Source organism: Cuculus canorus, chromosome 19 (genome assembly GCF_017976375.1).
Source record: "Cuculus canorus isolate bCucCan1 chromosome 19, bCucCan1.pri, whole genome shotgun sequence".
NCBI classification, from domain to species: Eukaryota; Metazoa; Chordata; class Aves; order Cuculiformes; family Cuculidae; genus Cuculus; species Cuculus canorus.
This window is the reverse complement of record NC_071419.1, coordinates 9953802-9981111: the sequence shown is the minus strand read 5'-3', so window position 1 is coordinate 9981111 and position 27310 is coordinate 9953802. Positions and strand designations below refer to the sequence as shown.

Genomic DNA, 27310 nt, shown 5'->3' with positions numbered 1-27310 from the left:
GATTAACCGGATCTCTTGTTTTCTTGTCTGCTTTCCCTTCTCTCTCCTACTTTTCATTTGCTCCATTGTGTTGCCTTTTTCCCCATCCCCTTCTTTTATTTCCCCACCCTCCCCCAACCCGGTCTGATTTGATTTCCGTGTCCTCTTGCTTTTGCCTCCCTCCCTTTGACTCCAAGCGGGCGCATCAGTTACACAGACATGTATGAGATGCTGAGACACATGTCCCCACCTCTAGGCCTTGGAAAGAAATGCCCTGCTCGTGTTGCCTACAAGGTAGACCAACCCCCTTAGAAACTCCTGCCAAACCACCAGCTTTTTTGTGCCGTGGCTGAAGCGGGTGCTGGTTTTCTGTGACATCAGTGTTGTTCTTCTGGACTTTTCTGGTGCTCTCTCTGCTTTCCAAGCAGATTGGATTTTGAATCTTCTGCCTTTTTATTTATTTTTTTTTTATCGTAATCTTTTTTTGGTCTTTGAAACTATGGCACATCAGTTTGTCTTTCCAACTATGTCTCCACTATCTCTATCGGTGTTTCTCTTTCTCTTCTCTCATTCATAAGAGTCGTTAAGGTTGGAAAAGACCTGTCAGATCATTAAGTCCAACCACCAACACTACACCTACGTACCTACTAAACCATGTCCCAAAGTGCCACAGCCACGTGTTTTTTCAACCCCTCCAGGGATAGGGGGTGCCCCCGCTGCCCTGGGCAGCCTCTGCCAGGGCTTCACTGCTCTGTCAGTAAAGAAATCTTTCCTAATATCCAATCTAAACCTCTGCTTCCATTTAGAGTAAGGCGGGGAGGGAGGAAGGATGCTAATGAGCAAACTATCCCACCAACATGATCCCCATTTATCTTCCTGCAGCTCTGTGACTATCCATTCTCACTAGTCTTTCAGTAGTTTTTCCCCTTCTTAATTAGATTGGAGTAATTAGAGTAGGCAGTACTGTAGGAGTTAGCAAGCTATTAAACAGAGGCAACACCAGAAGGGCTCCTTAAATACCCTTGTGAAAGAAATTGTGTTAACAGAGAACATTTAAGACAGTAAGATGAAGAAATCACTTAAACTTATTGTTTATGCTGAAAAACTTTTAAATTGAACCACAGCAATGCATTCTGTCCAAAAGGCTCCTTGTTGCTGGCGTTCAGACACTGCTTGGATGAGTGCAGTGGAAATGTGGGTAAACAGAGTTGAAATTACGAAGCAGACCCAGACTCCCTCAGGGAAAGCCACGCTGCTTTCCCAGTGGCTTGCATGGCCCTTGGAAATTTGCATTTGTAGGGGCAATTCCTCGGAATCTTTTAACATTGAACCTCACAGATTTAGAGGGAGAGGTATATTGTAAGCACTTAGCATTGGTGTAACTGAGCATCCATCAAACTCAACAGGGTTTTTTTGCCCTTGACCTCATTTTCAGCCACTACCAAGCCTACTCACTGCATCCCACTGTGCTTGATGTCACTTCAGACCCTCCCATAGTGCTTATTTTCTCACTGGGGCCATACGAAAGCAAGATTTTTGCAAAGAGACTCAAGCCAAAGCCAAACCTGGCTCTGCCTTTGTGTAGGGCACTTAGCAGCATGAGGAGGTTCAGATACAGCTTCCTACAACATCCTCCCTCAGCATGTTAGGATTCAAAATGAAAAGAAAATTAAACATAATCTTAACGCTAGCCAGTTAGATCTCTTTTTCTGATATCCGTTTGATTTGTTTCTGGCCATTATGGTAGTTGCTTTGAAAGAGCATCTCTATGAGCAATTCATGCCCACCAAACTGTAACCGAGCTTGAGAAACCCAGCTGCCTCAAAATGCCAGCGCCCAGGGGTTTCAGATAGATAGATGGGTAGCTAGATAAATGTTTATATAGAGATTCCAATTATAGACTCATTTAGGTTGGAAAAGACCTTTAAAATCATTGAGTCCAACCATTATTATGCACAGAAATGCAATGCTTTTCAAGTAATCAATGGCTCCTTTTAGCACCTATGAGTTGTATTGACTTAAAATGGAGCTGTGTCCCTGCTGAAAGCCTGGTGGTAGGTGTTTGCAGCTGGGCAACCCGATCTGCTCAACGGTTGCACGTGCATAAAGCTCTCTTTCCCCTCTGAGTTAGCTGGTATCCAGTTTAATTTGTATGTCTTTACAGTACAAATCCAGACACATGAATCGGTTCCTTCTAAAATACAAACTCCTGATTTTTTTTTAGTCGTCTTTAATTTTTGTCCAGCTTCAAGAAACCTCTAGAAGGGGCCCTAGAGCCTAGGGTCTAGAAGGTGTGTGCATGTGACTAAACCACAAGTGTAGAGGTAGGGTTTAAATCAGACAGCTCAAACCTAGACTGAAAATCAAGTTTTTCTGAGTTTGGAGGTGATCAGATTCATATTGCGTGTTAGCAAAGAGCCTCAAACTACAGAAATCAGGATTTAAGACCAGATCTGAATTTTTCCCTGGGCTGCAGCTTGGGCTGGCCTCTACTTCCAGCTACAGCTGCTGATCAAACTAAGCTGTCACTGGGAGGCAGTATCCCTTTTTGCTCCATCCCTCTTCACTTGTGTGTACAGCACTAGGAACAGCATGTCCGTGGAAACAGATTGGTGCTGAGCATCTTCCCTGAGATGACGGCTGCGCGTGGGTCGTGCCATCCCCCTGCCCTACACCTGCTGGGGGCCCCTCTGCTGTCTCAGCCACTCTTGCTGTCCTCCCACAGTTGATGGAAGACTTGGGGAGGACAGTGCAGCCCATCTCCCAGCAGAGCCAGCGTGCAGAGGGACAACAACCTCTTGTCCTGCAGCTGTAGCTCAGTCAGTGCCGATGCCGCCAGGGCTTTGTCTCTGTGTTATTTCTGCTCTCCCCCTCTGAACCAAACTATTTTTTTAAAAACCTTGCTCTTCTATCCGGCAAAAGCTCTTTTGCCCCACTTGTCCACCCTTTTTCTTTCCATATATTTTTTCCCAGTCCTCTCTGTTTGCAAAGGTTTTGTGTGTTTTCTCCCTGTCTTCGTCTCTGTTGCCTCCTCAGTATCTGTGCACACTGTCATTTTGTTTAGATTTTTCCCTCTTTGCAGCCCCCTCGGCTGCTGTCCTTCCTTTCTGCTGTTTTCTGGTTCGCTTTTCTCAACTGTTCTCCTTGGTCAGCCTGACCAGCCTCTGCAGATCCGTGCGCGTGGCTTGCTGCTTGCCTGGAGGTTGCATGCGTGGGCTCCTCCAGCCACACTGCTCGGGCACCAGGAGAGCTCTATCCTGCACTGGGTGAGGACTGGGGGCAAGAAAAAGGTGAAGGGAATGGATTTTAAAATATCTTCTCCCTAGTCGGATGAAAAGAGGGAAGAAAACCACTGTGACTTTACTCTAGTGTGTTGAGATTTGATTGCTCGCCCATTTTCAGATGAAGGTGGCGGTGGTTTTTCACTCTGTTTGCAGTATTGAGGCCTCTTAGACTCAGCTCGTCTGTGGTGAAGTGTCCTGGGGCTCTGTGTGTGCTTCGGTAGTAGCAATAAGCTTTGCTGGCACCTGGAGGCAGTTCGACCTTTGCACCACAGAGCTTTGGAAGCGTCTTTGGAAAAAGATGGGAGAAGGAAATGCCCATGACACTTGTTAAATTTCTCACTACAATCTTTTCAAGATATCTTGCAGATATCTATGAGAGCAGTGTTGGAGGAGGGTGTTTTGGAGAGCCTGAAGGCTTCATTCTAAGGAAAAGCGTGATGCTAGGCAAGTCAGTCATGGAATGGTTTGAGTTGGAAGGGACACCTCCTACTGGATCCGATTGCTTAAACACCTCCAGGGATGAGTCAGCCACCATTGCTCTGGGCAACTTGGGCCAGGGCCTCAGCACCTGCACAGGAAAACGTTTCTTCATCTAAATCTTCCCTCTTTCAGCTGAAAACCATTACACCATTAAGAAGATGACCTCTTAATAACCCAACCCACTGCTCTTCAGAGACATCTCCTTACCTCCCTCTCCTGGGACAGGAGAAGAAAGCATCACCAGTAGGCACATCTCCACCTCTGTCCCAGTGTAGCTCCAGGTGAAGCCCTGCATGAGGTCTGCAAGGCGCTACTGGCAGCTGGAGGGGGCTCTTGATTTTATTTTCTGGTTCTGTGGGTGCTGTCAAACATGGCTTTGTACACCTCAATGGAAGGGTGATTTATTGTGGGAATTAGGAGGGCTCTGGCTCTCCATTTAGCGCTTTCTGACATGGCCAAAGTTCCTGGATATGTGATAGGGGGTGATCTTGGAGCTGAGCTGACTCCTCATCTGCACTGGGGCTACACCTTGCCCGTCACTGCCACATGGAATTTTAGAATCTGGAGGTCCCTGAGTTCTAAACAAGGGTAGGAGTGGGCCGTTCCCTAACTGCCCAGCCTTGCTGCCTCTTCTGCCCAGAGCTAGCATCATGGACAAGCAGCAGGACTGCACCTACTGAAGGTCAGATGACCACTCCATGTGATGGTTGTGTATCAGAGACAGAGGCTGTGTTTCAGGACACAGACCTTGCTCTTCTGTCGGCTGTGGGAAGGAGGAAGGCTATGGCCAGCTTCTATGAAGTCAAGAGAAGAGTTAAATGACAGTAGAGTAATTACAACTAGGTCAGTGTGAATTATTTATAGTAAATAATTTATTCACCGAACTCAGCCTCCTTTCAGTGCTCCATTGTCCTGATTTTATTCACATTTGGGGATTATTCCCAGGGCAGTTCTTGTCCCAGATGCGGCTGATGGGGTGCTCTTTAATAATTCAAATCCATTGGGGTGCCAGCTAGATTTCCTGGCATTCCTAGCTCAGAATTCTCCTCTTCTACAGACAAATGTGTTGGTGAACACAATTTACAATCAAATCTTCCTGTTCAGCGCTCACTCTCTGGGTCAGGCTGGGAGGCAGCCGGAAGCCCCGGGGCTTTTGACACTGGGATGGATTTTGCCCCATTTCTATAGCACATTCCCTGCCTATTCAGACGTTTCCCATGCAGAAGATCTGTAGAAACCGAATGCTGAAAGGACACAAATTCTGCTTGACACAAAGATTTGGGCTCTCATTAGCGATGTCTTTGTTTACTTGCAATTAAATCACTGCTAAAAGCTGAGGGGTGTCCGCGTCCCTCCTGACCACACAAGGAACCAGAGCAAAAAGTGTTGCCTCCCTAACCCAGGCTGTAACCGGTAACTACCTTGTTATCTGCACCGAGTTAATTAGGAGACTCTAGAGACAATATTGCAGCTCCTGCCTCTGGGACTTTCTCCTGCAGAAACAGTAACGAGCTCCCCTTGCCCTCGTAGCATCGGGAGCCGCCTAATTAAAACCAAGGGCTGGAAGAGGGTTCCCCAAGCGCGGCTGGGAAATAGGAGCGGGGACTCCATCTGCTGCCGGCTGCTTTTCCTCTAATGCTCTTGGAGGAAACTGAAGGTTAAAGGAGGAAGAGGAGCAGGGAAGACCTTTTCTGCCAGGTCTGGGCACCTGGGGGGGGGGGCATTTTCAGCTTTTTTTTTTCTTGCTCCCCACTTATTAATTTACCTGAACACCCCTCGTTTGTGGCTGGCGATTCCCAATGCAGGGAAGCATCGAGTCCCTTGCTGTCTGCTTCAGCACGCACATACGTTGTCCTTCTGGGGTCTAGAAAGATGGAAAATCGCCTAAATCAGATTTTTTTTCTTCTAAAATCAAATATTTACATCGCATCCCTAAGCATGAGGAACTGGTAAGACATGGCCTTGAAGCCCAGCTTCAGCCAGAAGAGACAGCAACAATGGGGAGAGAGATTAATTTTACCTGAAACTGTGTATAGGCTAAAATAGTTCATTTCTTTTTTACCATATTGTTGGCCGTACAGTATGGAAAAATGTGGGCGTTTTCGCTTACATCTTGGTCAGGAATAAAAATCAGAAGTTGTTTATTGTTTTTTCTTCATTAATTTTGGATCATTTGAAATATTGAGAAATTTTAACCATTTTGATTGGATTCCATTCCCTTTTAAATGGCTCCTATGGAAATGTAAATCAATTAAAGTACAGGTAAAATGAGAAAGCGGCTTTGAAGTGATTGAAAGTCCTTGCTTTGCACATGTTGGAAGGAGATATTTTTACATTAAGGTTGGGATAGACTACTGGAGGGGAAAATGAAATTGCAGTTTCAGTCTTTCAAGTCGCATTTGTGATGCTATGAATCCACTCCAGACTATGCGTAGGGAAGTTCAGAGGCTGAGTCCCTCTTGGAGTGGTTCTGCCAATTCCTGGCTGACTCCTCATCTCCTCTGCGTGTCAACGGTAGTGTGGGGAAGTGGTGTGAGCAAGTCTCACCAAACTGCCTTCTGCCTTGCCTCCTCCCCCATGATGCCGTGGCAAAGCTATTTTGAATCAAAGATGAATCAGTTCCTTTCTCCTAACCGTTTCATCTTCAGCAGGAGCTCTGCTAGAAATGTGCTGTATCTGTTTAGGCCACGTGTTTTCTCAAGTCAGGGAAAGCAGTTTTCACTGAGGTACAGATGGATCTAAGGTGGCTTGTAGTCGAGAACTTCTGGGCTTAGCCTGAAGCACGTTATAAGGCACTGCCATCCCCTCTTACTGCTGTTTTTTGGCTAAGAGTTGGGCTGCTGCTCTGTCCTGGTAGGTGCAACCTGGAACCCACCTTGCAGCACAAGCATTCCTCAGCTGGCAGCCAACAACCTGCCCCAAGGGAGGACAGGGAGGTGCATCCTGGTTTGCCATCAGAGAGAGGATGGAGGGAGAGATTCCACTCAAACCAAACCAAACCAAACCTTCCCTCTCCAGATGTGACTGCTAGAACTGGCCATCCCCAGCTAAGGGCTGGGACAGTCTGCACAACAACCACGCTCTCTGTTGGCTGATGGTTTATCAGATGGAGATTGCAATGACCTAGAGGTGTCTGGGTTGACCTGGTGGAGCAGTTTGTATGTTGAGATGGTAAAAACGATGTAGTCCAGGCAGCGCAGAGGGCAACGTGGGGAGGAGGAAAGGAGGGAAGCAATGTGGGTTCGGGGAGAGACCCTTCCAGGCAGCTGTTTGCAGCACTCCCACCCAGCACTTGCATGTGGGTTTTACCCAGACAAGCTTTCTACAAGTGTGTATCCCCTTGGAAAATCTCCCTCTGAATCCTTTTCCCCCAATTAAAATTTAGGAAGAAAGACTTCATGCAGCATTGATGTACCCAGCTGTGGGGTGGCCAGTGTTCTGCATCCATATCCTTTAGGAATTTGGTCTAGAAAATCACTTGAGGGCACCTGGCAGGTCTCAGTCCCAAAATGGTTTTTGGCACTAGTTTTTGTAAGGATAGAGCTCTCCTGGCCAGAATTATTTCTCATCTGCTTGTTCTTCACTTCTATGCATCTTCTTTTTCTCTCCATCCCTTAATTCTTCCTCCCACTGATCTGGGATTCAGTGGGACTCTGTAAGTGGTAACGGTGGGCTCTTGTCTGTATAATAATTTGGTGGTAACTTTTTGTGTGCTGAGGACAGAAGTCTGAATCAAAATCCTGCTTCAATTGACACAAGTGAACAGAAAAACATCGTGGTGGCAGTTGCGAGCATTTGATACTGTCATTGAATTATAAAGAGAGGAGAGTCCTGACTTTGATTTCCCTATCTCTGAGGCTTGTCAGACCTGGAAGATAACCTCTGGGCATGCTCTAAGAGAGCTCTTTGAGATTACGACGGTTTGTCTCAGCCTTTGGGAGACAGGGGAGGTTGTTACACGAGTCTCTTGTCCCTGTGGCATGCAACAAGATCTGAAGACATGTAATAAGATAAATACGGAGGTCTTGGCTCCTGTAAATGTCAGCTCACTTCAGAAGCAGGCTTTTTTTTTGTGCTGGACCTGTGCCTTGTGCCCTCTGTCTGCCCCCATCAGCACCAGCACACATCCCTCTTGGGGGGACCTTTTCTCCTTGGCTGGTAGAAGGTACCAGGGCTGGAGTCTGCTCTCAGGTGCCAAATCATGTAAGGCAGCTCAGGTCATATCTCTGGGAAACTGTGTGTTGGAGGGGTCTCCAAGCAGAGAGGCTAACCCAGTGATGGAAAGGGGACAAAGTTTAGTTCACCAATCTCATCTTGGGTTTGGGTTGAGCAGAGGAGTAGGAAATGAGGCTCATGCCAAGCACTCTGCCCCTTCTGCCTCTCGCCTCACCTGCGATGCCAGGCAGGTCCCTGTTCTAAGCTACACCCTGTTTCCCTCCACCAGCAAAATCCTGCCCATAAGCAGTGATGCTTGTACCTCACAGCTTCCCAGGCCACGAAGGTGTGTTGCACGAAGCCACTGCAGTCACGTTGGAAGCAGGGATTGCACCAGCAAAGCTGCATCTCTGAGAAACACTCCCAGCCTTTGACATCGCAGAGTATTCCCCTGTGCAGAGCCCGAGTGGCGTCTGGCCCCTTTGTGCACTCTCTGCCACGGCAGCTTCTGCCTCACTGAGTCTGCGACTCGCTGCTGACTGTGCTTAGATTTCTTTAGCAGCGTGTTGAGCTGTTGTTAAACAAAGAGAAGGTTTCTGTACAGCGATAGGGATCAAAATAACAGCCTAAGCGGCTTTCTGATACGGATGAAATTCCCTCCTGAGCAAGGGGCCCAGGCCAAGCTTGGTTTTACAGGCTGCTACGAGGCTCCGCTCCAACAGATTAACACCCAGAGACTTCCTCAGGTTGCATGTACCCTTGGAGAACGGAAACACGGAGGCTTGTCTGATATGGCTGCGGCCAAGGAAGTTTCTAAACAGCTTATGAAAGCTGAGGAGCTGAGAAATCATTAGGAGAAAAATTCCATGCTTTAAATGCATTGCTAAGGTTATCAGCAAGGCTTGGAGAGTGCTGCTCCCCGCCTGCATTTACACTCTCTGCTGGTAACAGTGTTAAGGAAGCCACAGCTTTCCAAAGCAATCTCAGGTACTTCATTGCTTACAAGAATGATGAGTTTTCCCCATCAAAAGTGGTCCTGGCTGGTGATGGAGAAGGATTTGCTACCAGGTCTTGGGACATATCGATCCTGAGGGACTGTTCCATGTTTGGATTGAGAGAACATTGTGGGGGAAGTTATAGTCCTGCTCATGTTAACCCCTACAGGTAAGGTCTGAATGGAGCCATGTAGCTCATTTACTGGAAGGAGAGGAGGAGACATTCAGAGTTCCTAGGATACCCCCAGGGGGAAAAGAAATAAGAAGCAGAACCTACATGTCTCCAGTAAAAAGGATGTTGCACGCCTTTACCTGTTAGCATCCAGACCCAAACTGCTCCAGAGGGCTGACCAGCTTTATTTTCTAGTGTATTTTAGACTATGTACAAAATGCATCATTACGGGACCTCTCCAGCGGCTGTAGAGCTCCTGTACAAAGTATTCACGTGCCCCCTGTTGTCTTTGCCACCAAAACTGCCTTCCTCCCATCCTACACCTTGGCAAGGGCACTCTCTGGATGGTGCCACGTCCTTGGACGGTGGATGCAAATCCTCCATCATCTTACCTTACTCGATGCTGCAAGGTCCCATTTGTTGCTGTTTCTCCTGTTGTAGAACCAGAATATAGGTGATGGTAACTGATGTAGGAAAGGGTGGTAGAGTTGACTTTGTGGTATATATCTCCTGAACACGCTGCTTTGGTAGGGGTGATGGGTACCAGCTGCGTGCCTGGAGGCTGCAGGCAGAGTTGGAGACAGTCAGAAGCAGGGTGCTGTGCTCTGAAATGGGTTAAGAACATTCAAACTGACTTTTTTTTGGAAGACCTCTCTTTCAAGGACTGCAAATGCTGGCAAATCAATTGTTTACCTACTACAGCCACCGTTACAGCTCAGATCTGCTCTTGAAAAGGACCCGACATCTTTATAGAGAAGACGATTTAGCTCAATGCACAAAAAGTTAACACATTTGTAATGTGGCTATTAATAAGGGCTTGCAGGGGGTAGGGAAGGGGTGGGGGGTGGAATCCCAACCCTCACTTACAGCCACTGTGTTTCTTTCTTCAGCGCCTGGTGCGGATGAACATGCCGATCTCGCCTGAAGATTTAACCGTCCACTTCACATCCACGCTGATGGCCTTGATCCGCACTGCCCTAGAAATCAAACTTGCCTCAGGTGAGAGGGAGGTGTCTGACAGCACACATGGGCTCAAACCCCAACTCTTCTCTTAGCTTGGTATCCTTCCGAACCCACAAAAATCCTGCCCCAGTTGGAATTCCTGTTGTCCTATTGCCTGTCTGCCATCTGCCACCACCCGAGGGCAGGGGAGCTTTGGAGGTGGGCAACAGAGAGGGGTCCTGAGCACCACTCTGTCTTTGAGGGTAGACGCATCCCTGTAGATGAGATGTCGAGGAGTTTTGCCCATCCCAGTTGGGAGCTCTCTGAGAAGCCCTGTGCGCGTTGCTATACAATGGAAATAAGAGTTTCCATACCTCTTTTCTTAACTATTCCAGCCTTTCTTCTCCAATCACTGTCTGCTGGCAGCGAAGCAGTGACTCCAAATGCAGTGAACTGCATTCCACCCTGAGATAAAATTTAATTATTTAAGTGTTTAATCAGGCATACCCTTGACTTCCCAATTAAACATAGCGATGTAATAAAATACACTGACCTTTTCTCTGGGTCATTTCACTATTTAATCAAGCCGACTGGGGTCAGAATCAAGGCATGACTGGCCAAGGCACTTTTATACCTAATTTAAAAGTTAACATGAGGTAACAGTGCTCTTACAAGCAAAGGGCAGGGCCGAGTTAGGATGTTGTGCTTTTCCTAAGTGATTTTAAGCCAGCCTTTCAACCTCTCTGTATTAATTACCTCTGTCATATATTGCTTAAACTTTATCTTTGATGCTTTGGGTAGGCACTGCTGGGAGAAGACAAGATTTTGAGGTCACCTGAGCTCACCTAAGTGATGACACCACACATCAGACACTCATTTCTAAAGATGCATTTAGGACCACCTGCAATTTTAGGGGCCAGCACCTTATTTTAGTAACAACCTCTAGAATACGGATGCTGAGAGTTTGTATTGGTTTAGGCTTCTAGTTACCTGTCAACAACAGTAATTGAAACAGCCCTTTTCAGCTGAAAAAGGCTCCCCTCAGCCTTTGCTTTATCTGCACACTGGAAAGGAACCGGAGCAGAGAGCTCAGCTGATAGCCCTGGGTACTTTCTAAGGTTTCTATCCACTGTGAGTTGTGAGGGTTTGACCTGTTTTGTTGTGATGTGCTTCGTTTGAATAGGTTTCATGTGCTACATTTAATTGAGTCTTTAGTGGGACTAACAGGCCCTTAATAAACCCTCCCTAATGAGTTTCCGTGTGGGAGTTCAAACCACCATGTAGAGGAGTACCCAGAGCCTCCTCCCATTACTTTTCTCTTAGAAAACTAATCTCTGTCATTCAGATGAACTACTTAATTGCCTACTGTGCGGTGCATTCATCTGGGAGCTGGCCTGTTGGCTTACATGTACTTTAATCACTTTCCACTTGTGTATTGAGAGCTCACTTTGGCCGTTTGAATAATGACGCTGTGTTGGGCTCTTTGTTTTACATTGTGATGTAGCTGCCGTTTGATGCTGCTGATACAGAACAACGTGCTTATGTCTCCTCGCCAAAGACTTCAGGATGAATTGTTAGTGGAGAGGTTTATAATCCATCATGGCATTGCTCCTAGTCCAGCTCCTCAAACCAGCTCCTTTGCATCACACACAGGAGGTGCTGCTGCTTTTTGCTGACACCCCAAAATGAGCAGGCACCTGCAGTTAGGTAGAGTAAGTCTGAGCTTAACTTTAAACCTCAACTAACAGCAGGTTGAAGCAATGATGGTCGTGCTGAGTTCACATGCTTTTGCCATGGAGGAGGTCACCCATTCCCTTTGCAGCATCTGCTGCAACTGGTGCTGGCTCGGTGCTCTTGAGAAATGGGAGTAGGGGCAACGCCGTCCGCTGGGCAAGTGGTGGTATGCGTTTGCAGTTTATATTTTCACTCTTCTCCACCTTCCTCTCCCTCTCTTGCTGTAGGGGGTGTTAAACAGCACCAGTGTGATGCTGAGCTGAGAAAGGAGATCTCTCTCGTTTGGCCCAATCTCTCCCAGAAGACTCTGGATTTGCTGGTACCTCCTCACAAACGTAAGTGGTTCATCAATGAGCACCCAACCCATCCCAGCCACCTAAGAAGCCCAGAGCAGGTTTCTTCTTCCTTCCCATCTCTGTCCCCAGCCCCACCTAGGTGTGCAGTCATCCAGAGGATGCAGCAAAGAATCTAAGTGCTGTTCAGTTCTAGGGACCATCTCCACAGGACTCACAGCTCACACCTCCATGCTGTGGTCACAGGAGGAGCAGGGAACCTGAGGTCACATCTAGGCATGCATTTCCTTCTGTTACAGTAGATTTCCTGTATTTAGGAAATAAACCCCAAACAACCCAGTGCCAATAAGGGAACAATGCAGGGCAATAAAGATATCCAAGGGCTGAAGCACCTCCGATACAAGGACGGACTGAGAGAACTGGGTTTTTTTCAGCCTGGAGAATGCTCCGGGGAGATCTTAGAGCAACCTCCTGCTACTGAAAAGCTGGGGAAGGGCTCTTGATCAGGGGGCGCAGAGATAGGACAAGGGGGAACGGTTTTCAGCTGGAAGAGGGGAGATTAGATGAGATCTTAGGAAGAAATGTTTTGCTGTGAGGGGAGTGCCTGGCCCAGGTTGCCCAGAGCAGTGGTGGCTGCCCCATCCCTGGAGGTGTTCCAGGCCAGGTTGGATGGGGTTTAGAGCAACCTGATCCAGTGGGAGGTGTCCCTGCCCATGGCAGGGGCATGGAACTGGTTGGGCTTTAAGGTCCCTTCCAACCAAAACCATTCTGTGATTTTTATAGCTTTGTCTGCCTCCAGCCTGTGCCGTACAGGACGGGAGAGAAATTTCTACAATGTAGGCTCCACAAAACCAGAAGAAAGGTTAAGTTTGCTGAGAATTTTACAGAATTAGAAGTGAGATATTCTGGGGCTAAAGGCCTTTGTGTTACCTGATGATGTCCTGGGCCAATGTGCTGAGAAAATGGAGAGTTTGCCATTATCTCGATTGTCCAAGACAAGGGCTCTGGATTCTTGATTAAGTGAGAAACACTACAGAGCAATAAAGGCACTGTTAATTAAGAAAAATGAGGGAGCTGAAGAGGTACAAATCAGTAGGTAGCGACTGCTAAAGTCTTCTCCTTCTCTCTTGATGCCTCTAAGGCTGCAGCTTTAACTCTTTGCTCTACAGCTGCTGGGCAGGGCTGGTAGCCGTGAGGATGAAAAAAGACATCTGGAAAAATGAAATACTCTTTAAATGTGTATTAGCTCATTATGCCCAGATTGACTGTAATTCAAAGAAATAGGAATAAAGGTCCTTTGTTGATAAGGAGCTGGTTGTGGATCTGGTATTAATTTAGCAGTTCTGTCAGCAATGCGTACAATGCCTCAGAGTTTTCCTGCCTGTTTTTTTTCTACATGGTCTCTGTGAATGTTTGCCACAGAAGGCTGGAGGCAGGGGCAATCCTGCTCAGATGTGAAAGACAGCAACAAGCAAAGATCTAAAGAAGTGTTTTTTAACATTTTCTTTCTTGGTTATTTTTCTCTTTCCCTCACTCCTCTGTGGCTGTTTTATCTCGTTATTCTAACATCACTTCTTCTTTCTCTTTGTTTTTCATGCCTATTCACTGCTATTTCTCATGCTTTTTGACTTATTCTTCTCTTCTCCTGGTCCTTTCCTGTTCCTCACCTGAACGTCTCTGCTGTGTTTCCCCACCTGCTGACAGCTGATGAGATGACTGTGGGGAAGGTCTACGCAGCGCTGATGATATTTGACTTCTACAAGCAGAATAAGAACAGCAGAGAACAGGTCCACCAGCCTGCCGGAGGCCTGTGCCAGGTACTCTGCCAAAAGGTGTCCTACTTGGTCTTCCTTCTTGGGCAGCCTCTTCTCCAGCGTTGGTCCAGTAATCTTTTCCAAGACCCGTCCAGTGACATTTGGTGGTCCTATTTTCAGAAGTGTCCTAGGAACACCAAGAAATTTCTTTGGAACACCAAAGAATTATTGGAAGCTGATGGTAGTTGGGCTGTATAATGTTTAAGTTACATTTGAAAATGGGAATTACACAAAATAATGTTAGTTTTAATAGATTTGAAGATTTTCTCGTATTTCTTGAAAGTATTTCCACATATTCCTTCCTCACTGGGGCCTTGAGCAGCCTGGTCCTGTGGGAGGTGTCCTTGCCCATGGCAGGGGGGTTGGATGATTTTTAAAGTCCCTTCCAACCCAAACCATTCTACGATTCTATGATAACCTGCTTGGCATTGAAACCCCAGTGGTTTCTAATAGGACAAATACCGAGTGATTACGGGATCCAGCTGATTTCCAGCATGGCCAGCCTGTCTGTGGCACAGAGAAGATGCTACAGTGGACCCAGTGTCACAAGGGGCCACCTGAACTGTACAGCCCTTTTGCCCACATCAGTGTATGCAATTCCTGCTGCGCTCTGGAGACTGGGGGAATACTTTGTTCGAGGGAAGGGGGAACACAGCACAACTTTGGCCCATGCAGAGCTTGAGGGTAGCAATTGCCCTTCAGAACCTCTTACAGCTATGGGAAGGTTGGGGTGTGTTTTTTCTTAGGCTGATCTTTCAGGGTGAAAAATGTGGATGTTTTGTTAACTAGAACATGTACAGCAGTCAGTCTTCTCTATATGCAGCTCTCTCTCTGACAAGCTTTCCTTGTGCTTCACAGCCTGGACCGGTATCACTCTTCCACCCCCTGAAGGCCACTTTGGAGCAAACCCAACCCACAGCATTCAACAACGCAAAAGCGTTCCTTCGCCAGAAAAGCTCCGCCTCACTCAACAACGGGGGCGCTTTGTGAGTATCCCCTGACGTCCCCACCAAAGCTGTAACGCAGAGAAGGGGAATGCAGGGTGGATGCATCAACCACTGGTTTAGTTGCTTTGGAGGTGGGGCAGAGCAGTTGGTGACACCAGGACCAGCAGCCCCTTCATGCCATGGCTGGGACAATTTCCCACCGGTGGCTGCCAAAATGCCTGCGTGCAGCTCTGCTCCTCACTCAGGGAAGTTATCCATGTGGTCATAGCGTTGGGTTCTGCATAGCTGCTTGATTTCTTAATGGTCTCTGCATCTTATTTGGAGAGCTTTCCATCGTGGCTAGTTTGATGTGTGAGTTTCTAATAGGAATTTAGAATCACTGCAAAACTACCCAGCAAACCCCAACCCACCAACCACAAATGCAGTGGGTTCTTGGGCGTCAAAAGGTCCTTGGGAACAAAGAGGTCCCTCAAGGTCATCGCATTTGGTAGCAGCAAGAGTTTCTTGAGACTTTCGAGGACAGAATCTGACTCTCCCTCTTTGGCAAAATAATACCCCCAGAGAGAGCTTTCCCAATTATTATAGTAACAGTGATCCCTAATCAATTCTCTATTTCCTGTTCCTCTTCAGGTGACTTTCCTCTGGGTCATAAGTGTTATAGATTTTTAGTGATAGACATCTAAGGTTTAAACATCAGACTCAACAGTGAAACCTAAGGCCAGCTGTACCACTTTATGTTCAATGAATGTACTTTAGCATTTGTTTGACCGATGTCATTTAGGGCTATTTGCCTGACTAGTCTGGCATATGTAATTTGCCTGATCTCCAAAATTCTTCATTCTTCATCAGAACTTAAGCTGTAGAAGTCGATTTCCTCAATTACTGAAAAAAAAGTGTGCCAGCTGGTTTTGTTTCCTTATAGAATCACAGAATTATTCAGGTTGGAAAAGACATTTAAGATCGTCAAGTCCAACCATCAGACCAACATCACCATGCCTACTAAACCATTTCCCAAAGTCTACAAGCTTTTTGAACCCTCCAAGGGTGGTGACTCCACCACTGCCCTGGGAAGCTTCTTTCGATGCTTCACCACTCTTTCTGTAAAGAAATTTTGCATAATATCCAATCTAAACCTCCCCTGGCACAACTTGAGGCCATTTCTTCTTGTCCTGTTGTTTGTTACTTGGGAGAAGAGAGCAACACCCACTTCACTACTACCTCCTTTCAGGTAATTGTAGAGAGCCACAGGGTCTCCCCTCAGCCTCCTCTTCTCCAGACTAAACAATCCCAGACCCTTCAGCTGCTCCTCATAAAACTTGTTCGTCAGACCCTTCCCCAGCTTCATTTCCCTTCTCTGGATATGCTCTGACACCTCAATGTCCTTTTTGTACCAAGATGCTCAAACCTGAACACAGGATTCCTTGTTGCTCATGGGATCTTCGAGCTACGTAGAAAGTGGCCTTGGCTAAACCCAGGGGACTTTACAGCTTCATCAGGAGCTGTGCTATTCCAACAACTGGTTTCATAAATGAAACCTGAAAGCTTTGCCTTCATCACAATAAGGTCAACAAAATTTCATTGCGAAAGAGTTAATCTTTTTTCCTCTTTTTCTTCTGACAGACCAGCCCCTGAGGGTGGGATCAAAGAGTCCAGTTCTTGGGGGACCCAACGCACCCAGGATGTGTTTTACGAAACCAGGACACCAGCTTTTGAACGAGGCCACTCAGAAGAAATCCCCATTGAACGGGTGAGCAAAAAGGTGAAGACAGGATGATATCTTACTAGATATCAGGCTAGACACTTTCCTGAGAGCTGTAGAGGACCTCTGTGCCTTGAGACAAGTATTGTTCTCTCTCTCTTAAAACAGAAAGTTTGCTTGAGCATTGTGGAGGAAAATAAATCTGATATCTTCTGCAGTCTGACAGCTGTACGTGGGAACATACTTTTCCTGGAATGACGTGTCTGCTGCAATAGGTTACATGGGGTTATCTCCTCCTGCTTGTCTCATTGTCCCAATCCCATTGTGATTTGTATGCAGACTCAGAGAAGAGGTCTCATGGGTTTCATGGGGCTCATTGCCATGGCTGGTGGAAGAGCTTGGCCCACTCTTGTCCTTGTTGAAGACAACCCGGGCACTCTACAGCTCTTAGTTTACCCTTTCTCCTCTCAGCTTCTCTTCACAACTAAATTAAACTTAGCAGAAGCCTGCTTAGATGATGGCTTCAAAGCCAGCGTTTGCATTCTTGCTGCTGAAATTGTTTCTTCTTTCAATCAGGTGGTAGAAATGAGGGAAATCAGCCCCACAATTACCAATGGAGAGCACCAACCAGGCCTGGAGAGCCAGGGGCGAGCAGCTTCCATGCCGCGCCTGGCCGCTGAAACTCAGGTGAGCGAGGAGGCTTTACTGGTGGTGGGAGACTGAAAGTGGGTCAGGAACTCAGTACCTTCTCTCTGCTTGGAAGTTACTTGTAGATATTTGTTTTGAAAGTTGTTTGCTGAACCCGGGGACAAGGTAACCAGCCATTGTGCTTGGATGGCAGGCATTCATGTGTAGACACAGCGCTGCCGCCAGTTTTACTCCTCCCTGGTTGCATCAAAAAGCAGCCCACAGATATACCTCTGTCTGGGTAGCTGACTATTGACTATCTACCCCAAAGGGTCTGTTCTGATTAAGTAGAGACAATACCATTTGCCAGCGTTTACTCGTAGAATGCATGTTCCCTGCTGACAGTTGGGTTCCATCTACCCAGACAGGCACCCAAGGCACGTTCCCATGCCTTAGCCATAAAAAAAGTGCTGGAGATGTGCTGTGATTATCTTTGAGGAACATCATAGGCACAGAAAATACTAAGGAGCCTATGCCTGAAGGCTGCATTGAGACACTAAACATCCTCCCACAGTATTCAGCATATACTGTGTTGTGATTTTGGTCAGCAAAATGTTGTAGAGGATTTTCCTTGTTTAACTTTTTGTAAAGAAACCTCATCATTAGAGTTGACTTCTATGGCAACTTGTCGGCACCACTTGGATTTCATGGTTTTCATACATCATTTTTAGGCGCTTCACATGTCCATTGCTAGCTTGTTGTCCCAGATGCTCTCCAGCCCTGTCCTGCCTCTTATATCTCAGAACATCTCACCACTCATAGTTGTCTCTCTCATCCAAAGGGCCTGATTCATATAGTCAGGAGGGAGCGGCACCTGGCTGTGGGCTGTTCCCTTTGCTCTCCATGGGAAGTAGAAGGTGAAAAATATGCTGCATCCTAAAACTAAAAGTCTGCGTATCACATACACAACAATAGCTCCAGCTGATATTATCTTCTTGCTGATGGGCTCAGGCTGGCACAAGCTACCCTTCATCGGCTCAGAAATTTCCCAGCTAACTTCAGAAACTGCAGTCTTTGTACGAGAGCTGGGATTCTCTGTGTTATCAGAAACACTACTCAACATGCTTAATAAAAGAAACAGACCCCAAAGCTAACCCACGCTCCCTCCCTTCCCCCTTCCCAGAACAAAGTTGTCCTTTCTTCTAGACCAGAAATAGCATCTTTCCTTCCAAGGCGATGCAGCTGGCAGCAACACCGCCAGCAGCATGAGCCTTTCCTTGGGAAACTCCTCTCTGGTAGTCAGGTATTTGCAAAGCGAGTCTCTCGCAGCAGCACGGTGTGTGTTTGCCAGGACGCAGCTGCCCATTGTGAATCAGGCCCATAATATCTGAGCAGATCTAACCTCATTTAATAATACAATGTTTTGGTGGTTGTATCTTCAGCTGAATAACCAATGTACTTTCTGTGTGTGTCTTTCCCCCTCCATGCCCTCCACCCTCCCTCTCATGTGCTGCTTCTGCTCCCTTCTCCCTCCCTACTCCCAAACTTTGAGTTCTTTTTAACTCTTATTTGCAATGCTTTCTGTTTCTGGATGTTTCCCTTTCCGTTTGCCTGCGATTTCTCTGTATTTTTATGTTCCATTTTTTTAAAAAATAACCTTCCTGTGCTTTCAACCTCACCTCCTCCCTCTTTGCTGCCCTCCTCCCCCATTCCCTCCCCTCCCTTGTCGTCATCGTGTCTGCTGCACATCTGCCGTGATGTCTGACAATGGCTGTACTGTGGGGCTGCTTCAAATAATGTCTCTCATCTTGTCCGAATTGTTTGCAGAGGAGCAAAGCACGGTCACCTGGGAGTTACCTAGCAGTATGTAGTTTGCACTAAGTTGTACCCTATTAAATTCGTGTTAAGAAATAATTAACCTTCCTTAACCCTCTACTTTTTTCCCCCCTTCTCATTTGGAGTCCAATGTTGCACCGACGCAGACGCTATCTCTTTCCACTTTGCTGCAGTTCCCTCTATCCACAATTGCACGCCGCACGCTGTAATAGCAGGGAGTTTTTGTTTGTTTGTTTGGCTTATTTATTTGTTTTTGTATGCCTTGTTGCACAGGAATTTAGAAAGTGCAAACAATCAGTTGGGTAATGAAGAAGCAATTAGTAACTCGCTGAAGGGTTATGGTGCAGCCTCCCGAGGCTTGTGGGGAGTCTGTTCATGCCCCGCTAACGTAACGAGAGCATTGTCGGGTTTTATGGAAAGGGTATTCATTGCTGTGCCACCTCCCATTAGTGTCAGCAGCGACTTCTGTCCCTGGAATAAGCACAGAATCAAGTCCAATGTCTAAAGAGAAATGTTCATTTCGTATCAATAGGGATGTTTTCATTGGGAAATTTCTCTTGTCTTCTTCCTGGAGGCTTAGAAATCTGCATCGGTGTTTTTAGTGGGAAGTATTTTCACTTTTTGCCCTCTAGGCCATCCAGTTTACAGACCTCTCTGCCCTCCTTCAGCTCAGTTTTTACAGTAAGCAAACATTAGGCTGCTTCAGAAGAAGTGGGACCAGCAGGATGAGGGAGGGGATTCTGCCCCTCTGCTCCACTTTGGTGAGACCCCACCTGGAGCCCTGTGACCAGTTCTGGAATCCTCAGCACAGGAAGAACATGGAGTTGTTAAGAGTCGATCCAGAGGAGGCCACAAAAATGATCCAAGGGCTGGAGAACCTCTGCTATGAGGACAGGCTGAAAGAGCTGGGATTGTTCAGTCTGGAGAAGAGAAGGCTCCAGGAAGACCTTTGAGCAGCTTCCAGTACTGAGTGGAAAGGCTCTGGGAAAGCTGGGGAGGGGGTCTTACTCGGGGAGTGCAGAGATAGGATGAGGGGGAACGGTTTTCAGCTGAAAGAGGGGAGATTGAGATGAGATCTTGGGCAGAAATGTTTTCCTGTGAGGATCGGGAGGCCCTGGCCCAGGTTGCCCTGAGCGGTGGTGGCTGCCCCATCCCTGGAGGGGTTCAAGGCCAGGTTGGATGGGGCTTGGAGCAACCTGATCCAATGGGAGGTGTCCCTGCCCATGGCAGGGGGTGGAACTGGATGGGCTTTAAGGTCCCTTCCAACCCAAACCAAATTTGGGTGACAGCGTAGCAAAGAGCGAGAGCACCAAACAAAAATTCAAACAAAAAAACCCAGCCCGCACCTTTGCACACAAGACAAACCGCCTGTGATGGCTCACGGGGAGGGAGAGTGGTTCTCTCCACTCAAAATAACAAGTAGAGCTGCAAAACAACTGGCTTTGCATTGTGTAAATATCACAGGGAAGCAGAGATCTGAGTTTTGGAATAAGCAAACAATATAGCGTAGACAGTAAAATAATACAGGGCTCTTTAGAAAGGTTACAGTGAAGAAAGTAAATGTTCTGGCAGACCTGTTGTTGGAGGCACATATTGGATTGTGAATTCATGCAAGTGTAAGAGCTGAGGGACCGGAGGACATCCTGAGCTCCCTCCCCGTCAGGCTGGACCACTGTGCTCTGAGGTCTTTACTCTGCCACACAGCTTTGACACAGTGATAGACCCAGGGAAGCCTCCAGAGGATGGATAAAGCCCCGTCTGCACCACAAAGCCAGCTGCAATGCAACTGGAGGCCAGCAGAGCAGAAGAGAAGGAAACATGGGGGTTGTCCTTCTTTTCTGACCTTTGTTGAGCAGAAGAGGAGGGCAAGGCTATGAGAATAGCTGTCCTGCGGTCCACTTGTCTTGGTTTCTGCAGAACATCCTTGTAAGGTTTGCAACCCAAAGGGAAGGGAGCAGAGCCTGAAGCTGCCATTGGCAAGGGGACGGGGCCCAGCAAAGCCTGTGGGAGGCTGTGCTGCACGCAGACAGTTGGCTCTTGAGCCAAGGATTATCTGAAAACAGCAATAGCAGATTCAAACAGTCAATTTTTGGAGATGTCCTGATAGAATTGCAAAGGAATACATGCTGTCCTGCTTGTCCCAGCCACAGGGGATTCAAGGAGTGATGGTGGGATGAGGAAAAGAGGTTTAAATGTTTAGGGGAGGCATCTTCATTTGCAGGGAGATAGAGGTAATTACTGTGTGGCTTGGCCTGTACCTTGCCTACTTGTTATTCCTGAGATTTCTCCCTCTCCATGTGAAGCCCAGCAAAGCTTTCATGCTTTCCTCTTTGGAGTTGCTTTGGGATAACCACAGGCCCTGAAGCAGCTTTGGGTGAAAGGAGTCTTGGAGAAATGTCCTTGTGAGACGCTTGGCTACCGTACTGCCCTATGCCCCTGCTCATCTCCCGTTGACTCCTGTGATGCTGTGTTTGGTGTGAAGTGCTGCATATTGCCCCACGCCCATGGTACCTGTGGATTGGCCCACTGCTAAAAGTGAAGCCCATCGCAGCAAATGGAGATCACATTTGCTCCTCAAATTTAGCACTCAACCTACCATTCCACAAGTCCTTCTGCCCATTCTAGTTATGTCCAATTAACCCTTTTTCTCCTTCCCCTCCTTGCCCCTGTCTCTCACCGTCAAACCCTCCCCATGCTGGGAACCAAGCGTCTGAGCACAGCGCAGCGCCTGCCCTCACTCTGCTCCGTGTCCCTCTGTCTGCCTTGCAGCCCATCCCGGACACGAGCCCCATGAAGCGCTCCGTCTCCACACTGACCCCGCAGCGTCCTCACGCCATGCACCTCTATGAGTACTCCTTGGAGCGCATGCCACCAGAGCAAGGGCATCACCACCATCACCACCGCTGCCACCGGCGGAAAGAGAAGAAGCAGAAGTCCTTGGACAGGTCTCCTCATCAGCTGGCCGATGGAGAAGCTGGTAAGGGCTGGGCAAACGAAGATTTGTCTGATGTCCTCCTCCCTTCATGATTCACAGTGGCTATCTGATGTTATTTTGGGGTCCTGTCTGCATGGGGGGACCTCCCTGCCCCACACTTGGGTGTTCCTCCTGTGTTGATGACTCCCAACCAATGTTTTTCTTTCAGTGGCCCATTCTGGTGAGTCTTCTTCCAAGGACAAGAAGCAGGAACGCGGACGGTCCCAAGAGAGGAAGCAGCACTCTTCCTCCTCCTCTGAAAAGCAGCGTTTCTACTCCTGCGACCGCTATGGCAGCCGGGACCGTTCTCAGCCCAAGTCTGCTGATCAGAGCAGGCCCACCTCACCCAATGGAGGGCCGGAGCAAGGTCCACACAGACAGGTGAGGAGATGCAGGGTGGGAAAAGAACCCTTAAGTTCTTCTGGGGATGTGCACGCCTTTCCCATGTTTTGTTTGCCATAAAGGAGACAGAGTAGGAAAGACCGGGTAGTAGGAGGTAAAGCGTTTGAGGTCCTGCTTGGTGCTTCACATTTATGACAGAGATGGAAATGTCACTTCATGGCTCTTTAGTAGCCACCTACAGCGCGAGTGACTCAGGCGTCTTACAGAGAACAAGCTGCCAAGGACACCTTACCCATAGTTTCAGCAGAGCAGCTTGGAAGACCTGAGAACTGACAGTCGTTGATGCTCGTGGAGAAAGCCAACCTGAGCCAAGGCAGGCTGGTAGAGTGGGTTGGGACTTGGGCAGCTGAGCCTGACCTGTTCCCCTGCCAGCTGTGTTAATCCAGCACCTACTGCTGCCCTCTGCACAAACAGCTGGTGATTGCCAGAGAAATCCTTGCCGATGTGAGAGAGTACAGGGACTCCAGGTAGCTGTGATTTCAGCAGGGTTGGCTCACCTTAGCAGGATCTTTCAGCTGCTCTTGTGGGGCTTCAGAGCTGTCCTGTATGGTGGAACAGGTTAGTTTTCTGAAAATTAAGGAAAAATGTCTTTTCCTTAGTGTCAAATCAATCTTCAACTGTGCTTTCTAGCTGGGAGGAGAGATCACAGTAAGACAGAGGAGGAACATAGGAGAAGGCAGGGACTCGGTGGAAGGGGAGAGAGCTCCAAGTCAGCCTGATCCCTGCAAACATCTCCAAGTATCTCGCACAGCCGCAGTGCCGAGAGGGAGGCTCAGGCCATGCTCCAGTCTCCCTGAGTTTGCAGCCTGCTTGCGGTGTGTGACCACCCAGGTGTCTCAGGAGGGGCCGAGCGATGCCGTCAGCCGTGAGCCCTTGCAGTGACATCAGCTCCTGGGGAGCAGGAGGGGGTTCTGTGTTCGGAATGAGTTAGAGCCCAGGGGAAGGATTTAAATGAAGACACTTTGTAGCATCCCAATAGCTGCAAAATGAAGCAGCTTTTTGTCTCCTTACCCTGTACTATGCCTTTCTCTCCCCCTGCATGGTCCTTGGCAGCATCTGGGCTGCAGCATCAGAGGCTGAGTGCAGCAGTGAGTGCTAAAAGGCTGCTGCCCCGCAGCTCTGGAGACACCCAGGGTGTCTTCTGCACAGTTGTTCTCAGGTGGGGGCAGATGTGACATCAGTTTAAGGTTCAATGCACCCGGCACTCTGTGTAGCCATAGCAAGAAGGGACTGCATCCCAACAGGTCTTTTCCATCTTCGGTTGCTCCAATCCCTGACTGGCCTTCATCTGGTGTTTCAGATGAGTTTTTCGTTCTATTTCTCCCTCTGCTTTGAGAGGCAGGAAGATGGCACTGATTTTTAGCACCATGTCTCTCCTTTCTTACTTGTTCAGCTTAACAGAACTTTAAATCATAGAATAGTTTGGGTTGGAAGGGACCTCAAAGCCCATCCAATTCCACAGCCTGCCATTGGCAGGGACACCTCCCACTGGATCCAGTTGCTCCAAGCCCCATCCAACCTGGCCTTGAGCACATCCAGGGATGGGGCAGCCAAGATCTCTCTGGGCAACCTGAGCCAGGGCCTCCCCACCCTCACAGGAAAACATTTCTTCCTAAGATCCAATCGAAATCTCCCCATAGAAATGATCCCCAACATCAGCATTCAGAACTGTTGGGTGAAATTCTGCAAAAATCAGCCCCAAACCAGAAAGTGCCATTTTGCAAAACTGCTTATGCATAAAACCCCAACACTGTAGGTTTTTGAGGTGCTCCTGCCCAGTCCAGGTAAGGCGCATGTCGAGCCCGTGTATGATGTGGATGCCTTCCCTCCAGACACTATCCCCTTCTGTTGGAGCTGTGTGCCAGTTTGCGTCCTACCGATGCTCTGATCGTTTCTGTTCTTATTTACCTCTCGCAGAACTTTAGTTCTCCAGCTCTTTACATCTCGTGTTGAATTACTTCTCGAGAACCTCCTCCCCCTAACTGTGCTTGTCTAAACTCTCTCTTTTTTGCTTTTCTTTCCTCTTGTGACTTGTCTCTCCCTTCTGTTGCTTCTCCTTCTGTTTGATACCTGCCTGCCTTTGTGTTTGTCTGGTGTTTCCCTTTTTTATTTTTTGATTTGCTTTGTTCCAATTTTTATGTAGGGCAGTGGTTCAGTTAATGGGAGCCCCTTGCTGTCGACATCTGGTGCTAGTACCCCATGCCGGGGTCGGAGGCAGCTCCCACAGACTCCACTGACCCCACGCCCCAGCATCACTTACAAGACCGCTAACTCCTCGCCCGTGCACTTCACCAGTTTCCAAACCGGCCTGCCCACTTTCTCCCCGGGACGTCTGAGCCGCGGTTTGTCCGAGCACAACGCGCTGCTGCGCGGGGACCAACAGCCACCCGCGCCGGCGGTGGCTCGCATCGGCTCCGACCCGTACCTGGGGCACCGCGATGACGCCGACAGCCCCTACCGTGCGGTGCCAGAAGACACCCTCACCTTCGAGGAGGCGGTGGCTACCAACTCCGGACGGTCCTCAAGGACTTCTTACGTCTCCTCCTTGACCTCCCAGTCTCACCAAATCCGCAGGGTGCCCAACGGCTACCATTACACGCTGGGTCTCAACACGGGCCCCGGGACTGGCACCAGAGGACGTAGTTACTACCACGAAGCTGATGAGGATGACTGGTGCTAGCGGCATGGCAAAGCCCTTCAAGGTGTATGCATTAAAAATCGATGAGTTTTATCATCTGGAAGGCCGTGCGCTCCGACGCATGTGGCGCCCGGGGCCAGAGGGGGCCCGTGGAGCAGCCCCCGCCACGAGAACTGCTCTGCCTTGGGTCTGGAGACACTCCTGCAGCCTCTCTCCTCTCTTTATTTTTTCTTTTCTTTTCTTTTTCTTTTTCGCACTAGACCAATCGAGGAAGAAGGCCCCCTCCTTAGGGGGAGGGCAGCGGGGGGAGCACATCCCTCCCCCCTTCTCGCCTGCCTCCCTACTGCCTTGTCTAGTTCAAAGACACGCACCAGATGCCAAATCCGCGATGCGCGAGAAGCCGAGAGAAGAGCAATCCTCACCTTCCCTGGCAGAAAAAGCAGACTGGTTGGGCAGTTTTTGGTTGGGCTATTTCTTAATTAATATCTTATTATATTTTTTTTTTCCCCCTGGTCAGGGTGGGAGTCAGGGGTTGCAAACGGACACACACAAATAGCGAGCGCATCCATGTTTTATCTCGTTCACCGCTAAGAAAGAAGAGATCTACCCAAGAAACTGGGAGAGGAGAAACCCAGACCAGAACAAAGGACAGTCCGCTGGGACTTGATGTTCAGCCACAGCAATCCTTTTCGGCGCAGCCAGTGACACACACCCACCCCGAGCTGACCAGGACTCTGCTCCGACACCGCTGCCGTGTGGATCTCTTCTATTTTACTCACCATGTCGGGTCCTTCACATTGACACACGATAAAGCCACAAGAGAGCTACTTTGTAAGGACTGTTTCCTTGCTGCTGAGACTTTTCTTTCCATCCCTCTCTCCTGTCAACCGCAACACGCCCTCACTGTTTTGTCTTGTTTACAATATAAGCTTGATTTAGCAAAAAACAACTAAAGGAAAAAAAATCTGGAAAAAAAAAACAAACAAAAAGAAAAAAAAGAGGAAAAAGCATAGGGGTGAGAAGAAGGAATGTTATTGGTTTTATATCAAGCTATTAGATAGAACTTTAACTTTTCATTGTGTGCATTTTTGTAAATTGTACAGTAAAAAAAAAAAAAAAGAAAAAGAAAAAAAATACTCTTTATGTAGAAAATTAGTCCAATTGTCATTCCAGGTCCCACCGTTTCTACCGAATGCTCCAGTTGTTCACTACTAAGTGCCTAACCTTTGAAATCTTTCACAGCGACGATGCAACCTCTCGTTTCGCTGCATCAGACCTTGGGCGAGCATGGGGAGGGGCAGGAGGGGAGGGAGGGCAGAGCCGGGGGGAGCCGCTCATCTCGGAGGTCCCGCGATGCCCCGTGTTGCGTTACTGGACAGTGTATTCGAGTACCGGGTTGGAAGCTTACAGTGGGGAAGGCAAACATGCTTTGGGGTTGGTTTGGGTTCTGTTGGCCTTTTTATTGTTTCCTTATTTTTCTTTTCTAGATATATTTTTCTTGGTGGGAGGGAAGTGAGGGCAGCAAGCAAAGCCGGCCTTTTCTCATTGACTAGCGGTTAGGTCCTGAGGGAGAGATGCAGGTGGAAAAGTACAGCATCTGCAGAGGTGCTCTTGCAGGAGAAGCAGCGTCTTTCACACTGCATGTCAAGTCACGGTCGGGCTGCGAGAGCTCTGGCCACGTTCCACGGTGCATAATTTGCATTGAGTGCAGTTGGAGAGGGTTTTGGTTTTCTTGTCTGGGAAGAGAAGGTTAAACAAAAATAATACTAAGCAAAACCTCTAACTCTGATTCTCAGGGATGAGATTTCTGTGTTTCTCGCGATGACTCTCACGTTGGATGATTTCTTTCTTTTGTGCACTTTGAGCCTGGGAAAGGGGCAAATGTGATGTCCCAGTGCGGAGGGAGCGCTGAAAGAAGAGCCTGGACAGGACCTCACGTCTGTGGATGAACCATTGTAGGGCTAATTGTGGGACACAGGGCAGCCAGAGGTCATGTAGTACACTGACAAAAAGGTTAAAGGAGGAAGGGTGGGAGGTGCTAGATGAGCACATTGCTAAATATGCTGGGAGGAAGGAGGCAAATGTTGGACTAATTAATTTTTTCAGAGGATCTACCAAGCCCCAGAACTGTGAAACTTCTCTAGGTGATGTGTAGAGAAACCGCCGCACCCTGGTGATCTGATTTATCACTGGGGTGGTTGGAGGGTATGGGATGCTACCAAAGCACTCAGGAGGCCTCTCGTGCTCTCAGCAAAAGTCTTTCAGCCTCAGGTGGGGATCAGGCTGCTGTAGGTTGGTTCTTCACATCTCCTGTAGCTCTTATGTTGAGGAAATTCAAC

At 48.1% G+C, this 27310-nt stretch overlaps 1 protein-coding gene across 19 annotated transcripts in view; it reads left to right on the top strand.

Moving 5' to 3' along the window:
- CACNA1B (calcium voltage-gated channel subunit alpha1 B) overlaps window positions 1-26275 on the top strand; it is a 309668-nt gene extending 283393 nt beyond the window's left edge. For 8 of the 19 annotated variants that reach the window (XM_054083988.1, XM_054084000.1, XM_054083998.1 and 5 more), the window contains 11 exons: window positions 177-273; window positions 9956-10064; window positions 11969-12076; window positions 13739-13851; window positions 14707-14834; window positions 16416-16554; window positions 17071-17181; window positions 18949-18984; window positions 21727-21934; window positions 22101-22312; window positions 24477-26275. In XM_054083988.1, the coding sequence (XP_053939963.1) occupies window positions 177-273; window positions 9956-10064; window positions 11969-12076; window positions 13739-13851; window positions 14707-14834; window positions 16416-16554; window positions 17071-17181; window positions 18949-18984; window positions 21727-21934; window positions 22101-22312; window positions 24477-25013 (1798 nt within the window). In that variant the 3' untranslated portion in view covers window positions 25014-26275. The remainder of the gene's footprint in view (window positions 1-176; window positions 274-9955; window positions 10065-11968; window positions 12077-13738; window positions 13852-14706; window positions 14835-16415; window positions 16555-17070; window positions 17182-18948; window positions 18985-21726; window positions 21935-22100; window positions 22313-24476) is intronic. The other 11 variants (XM_054083991.1, XM_054084006.1, XM_054084005.1 and 8 more) reach the window with 6 other exon arrangements.
- The last annotated feature ends 1035 nt before the right edge of the window (window positions 26276-27310 follow it).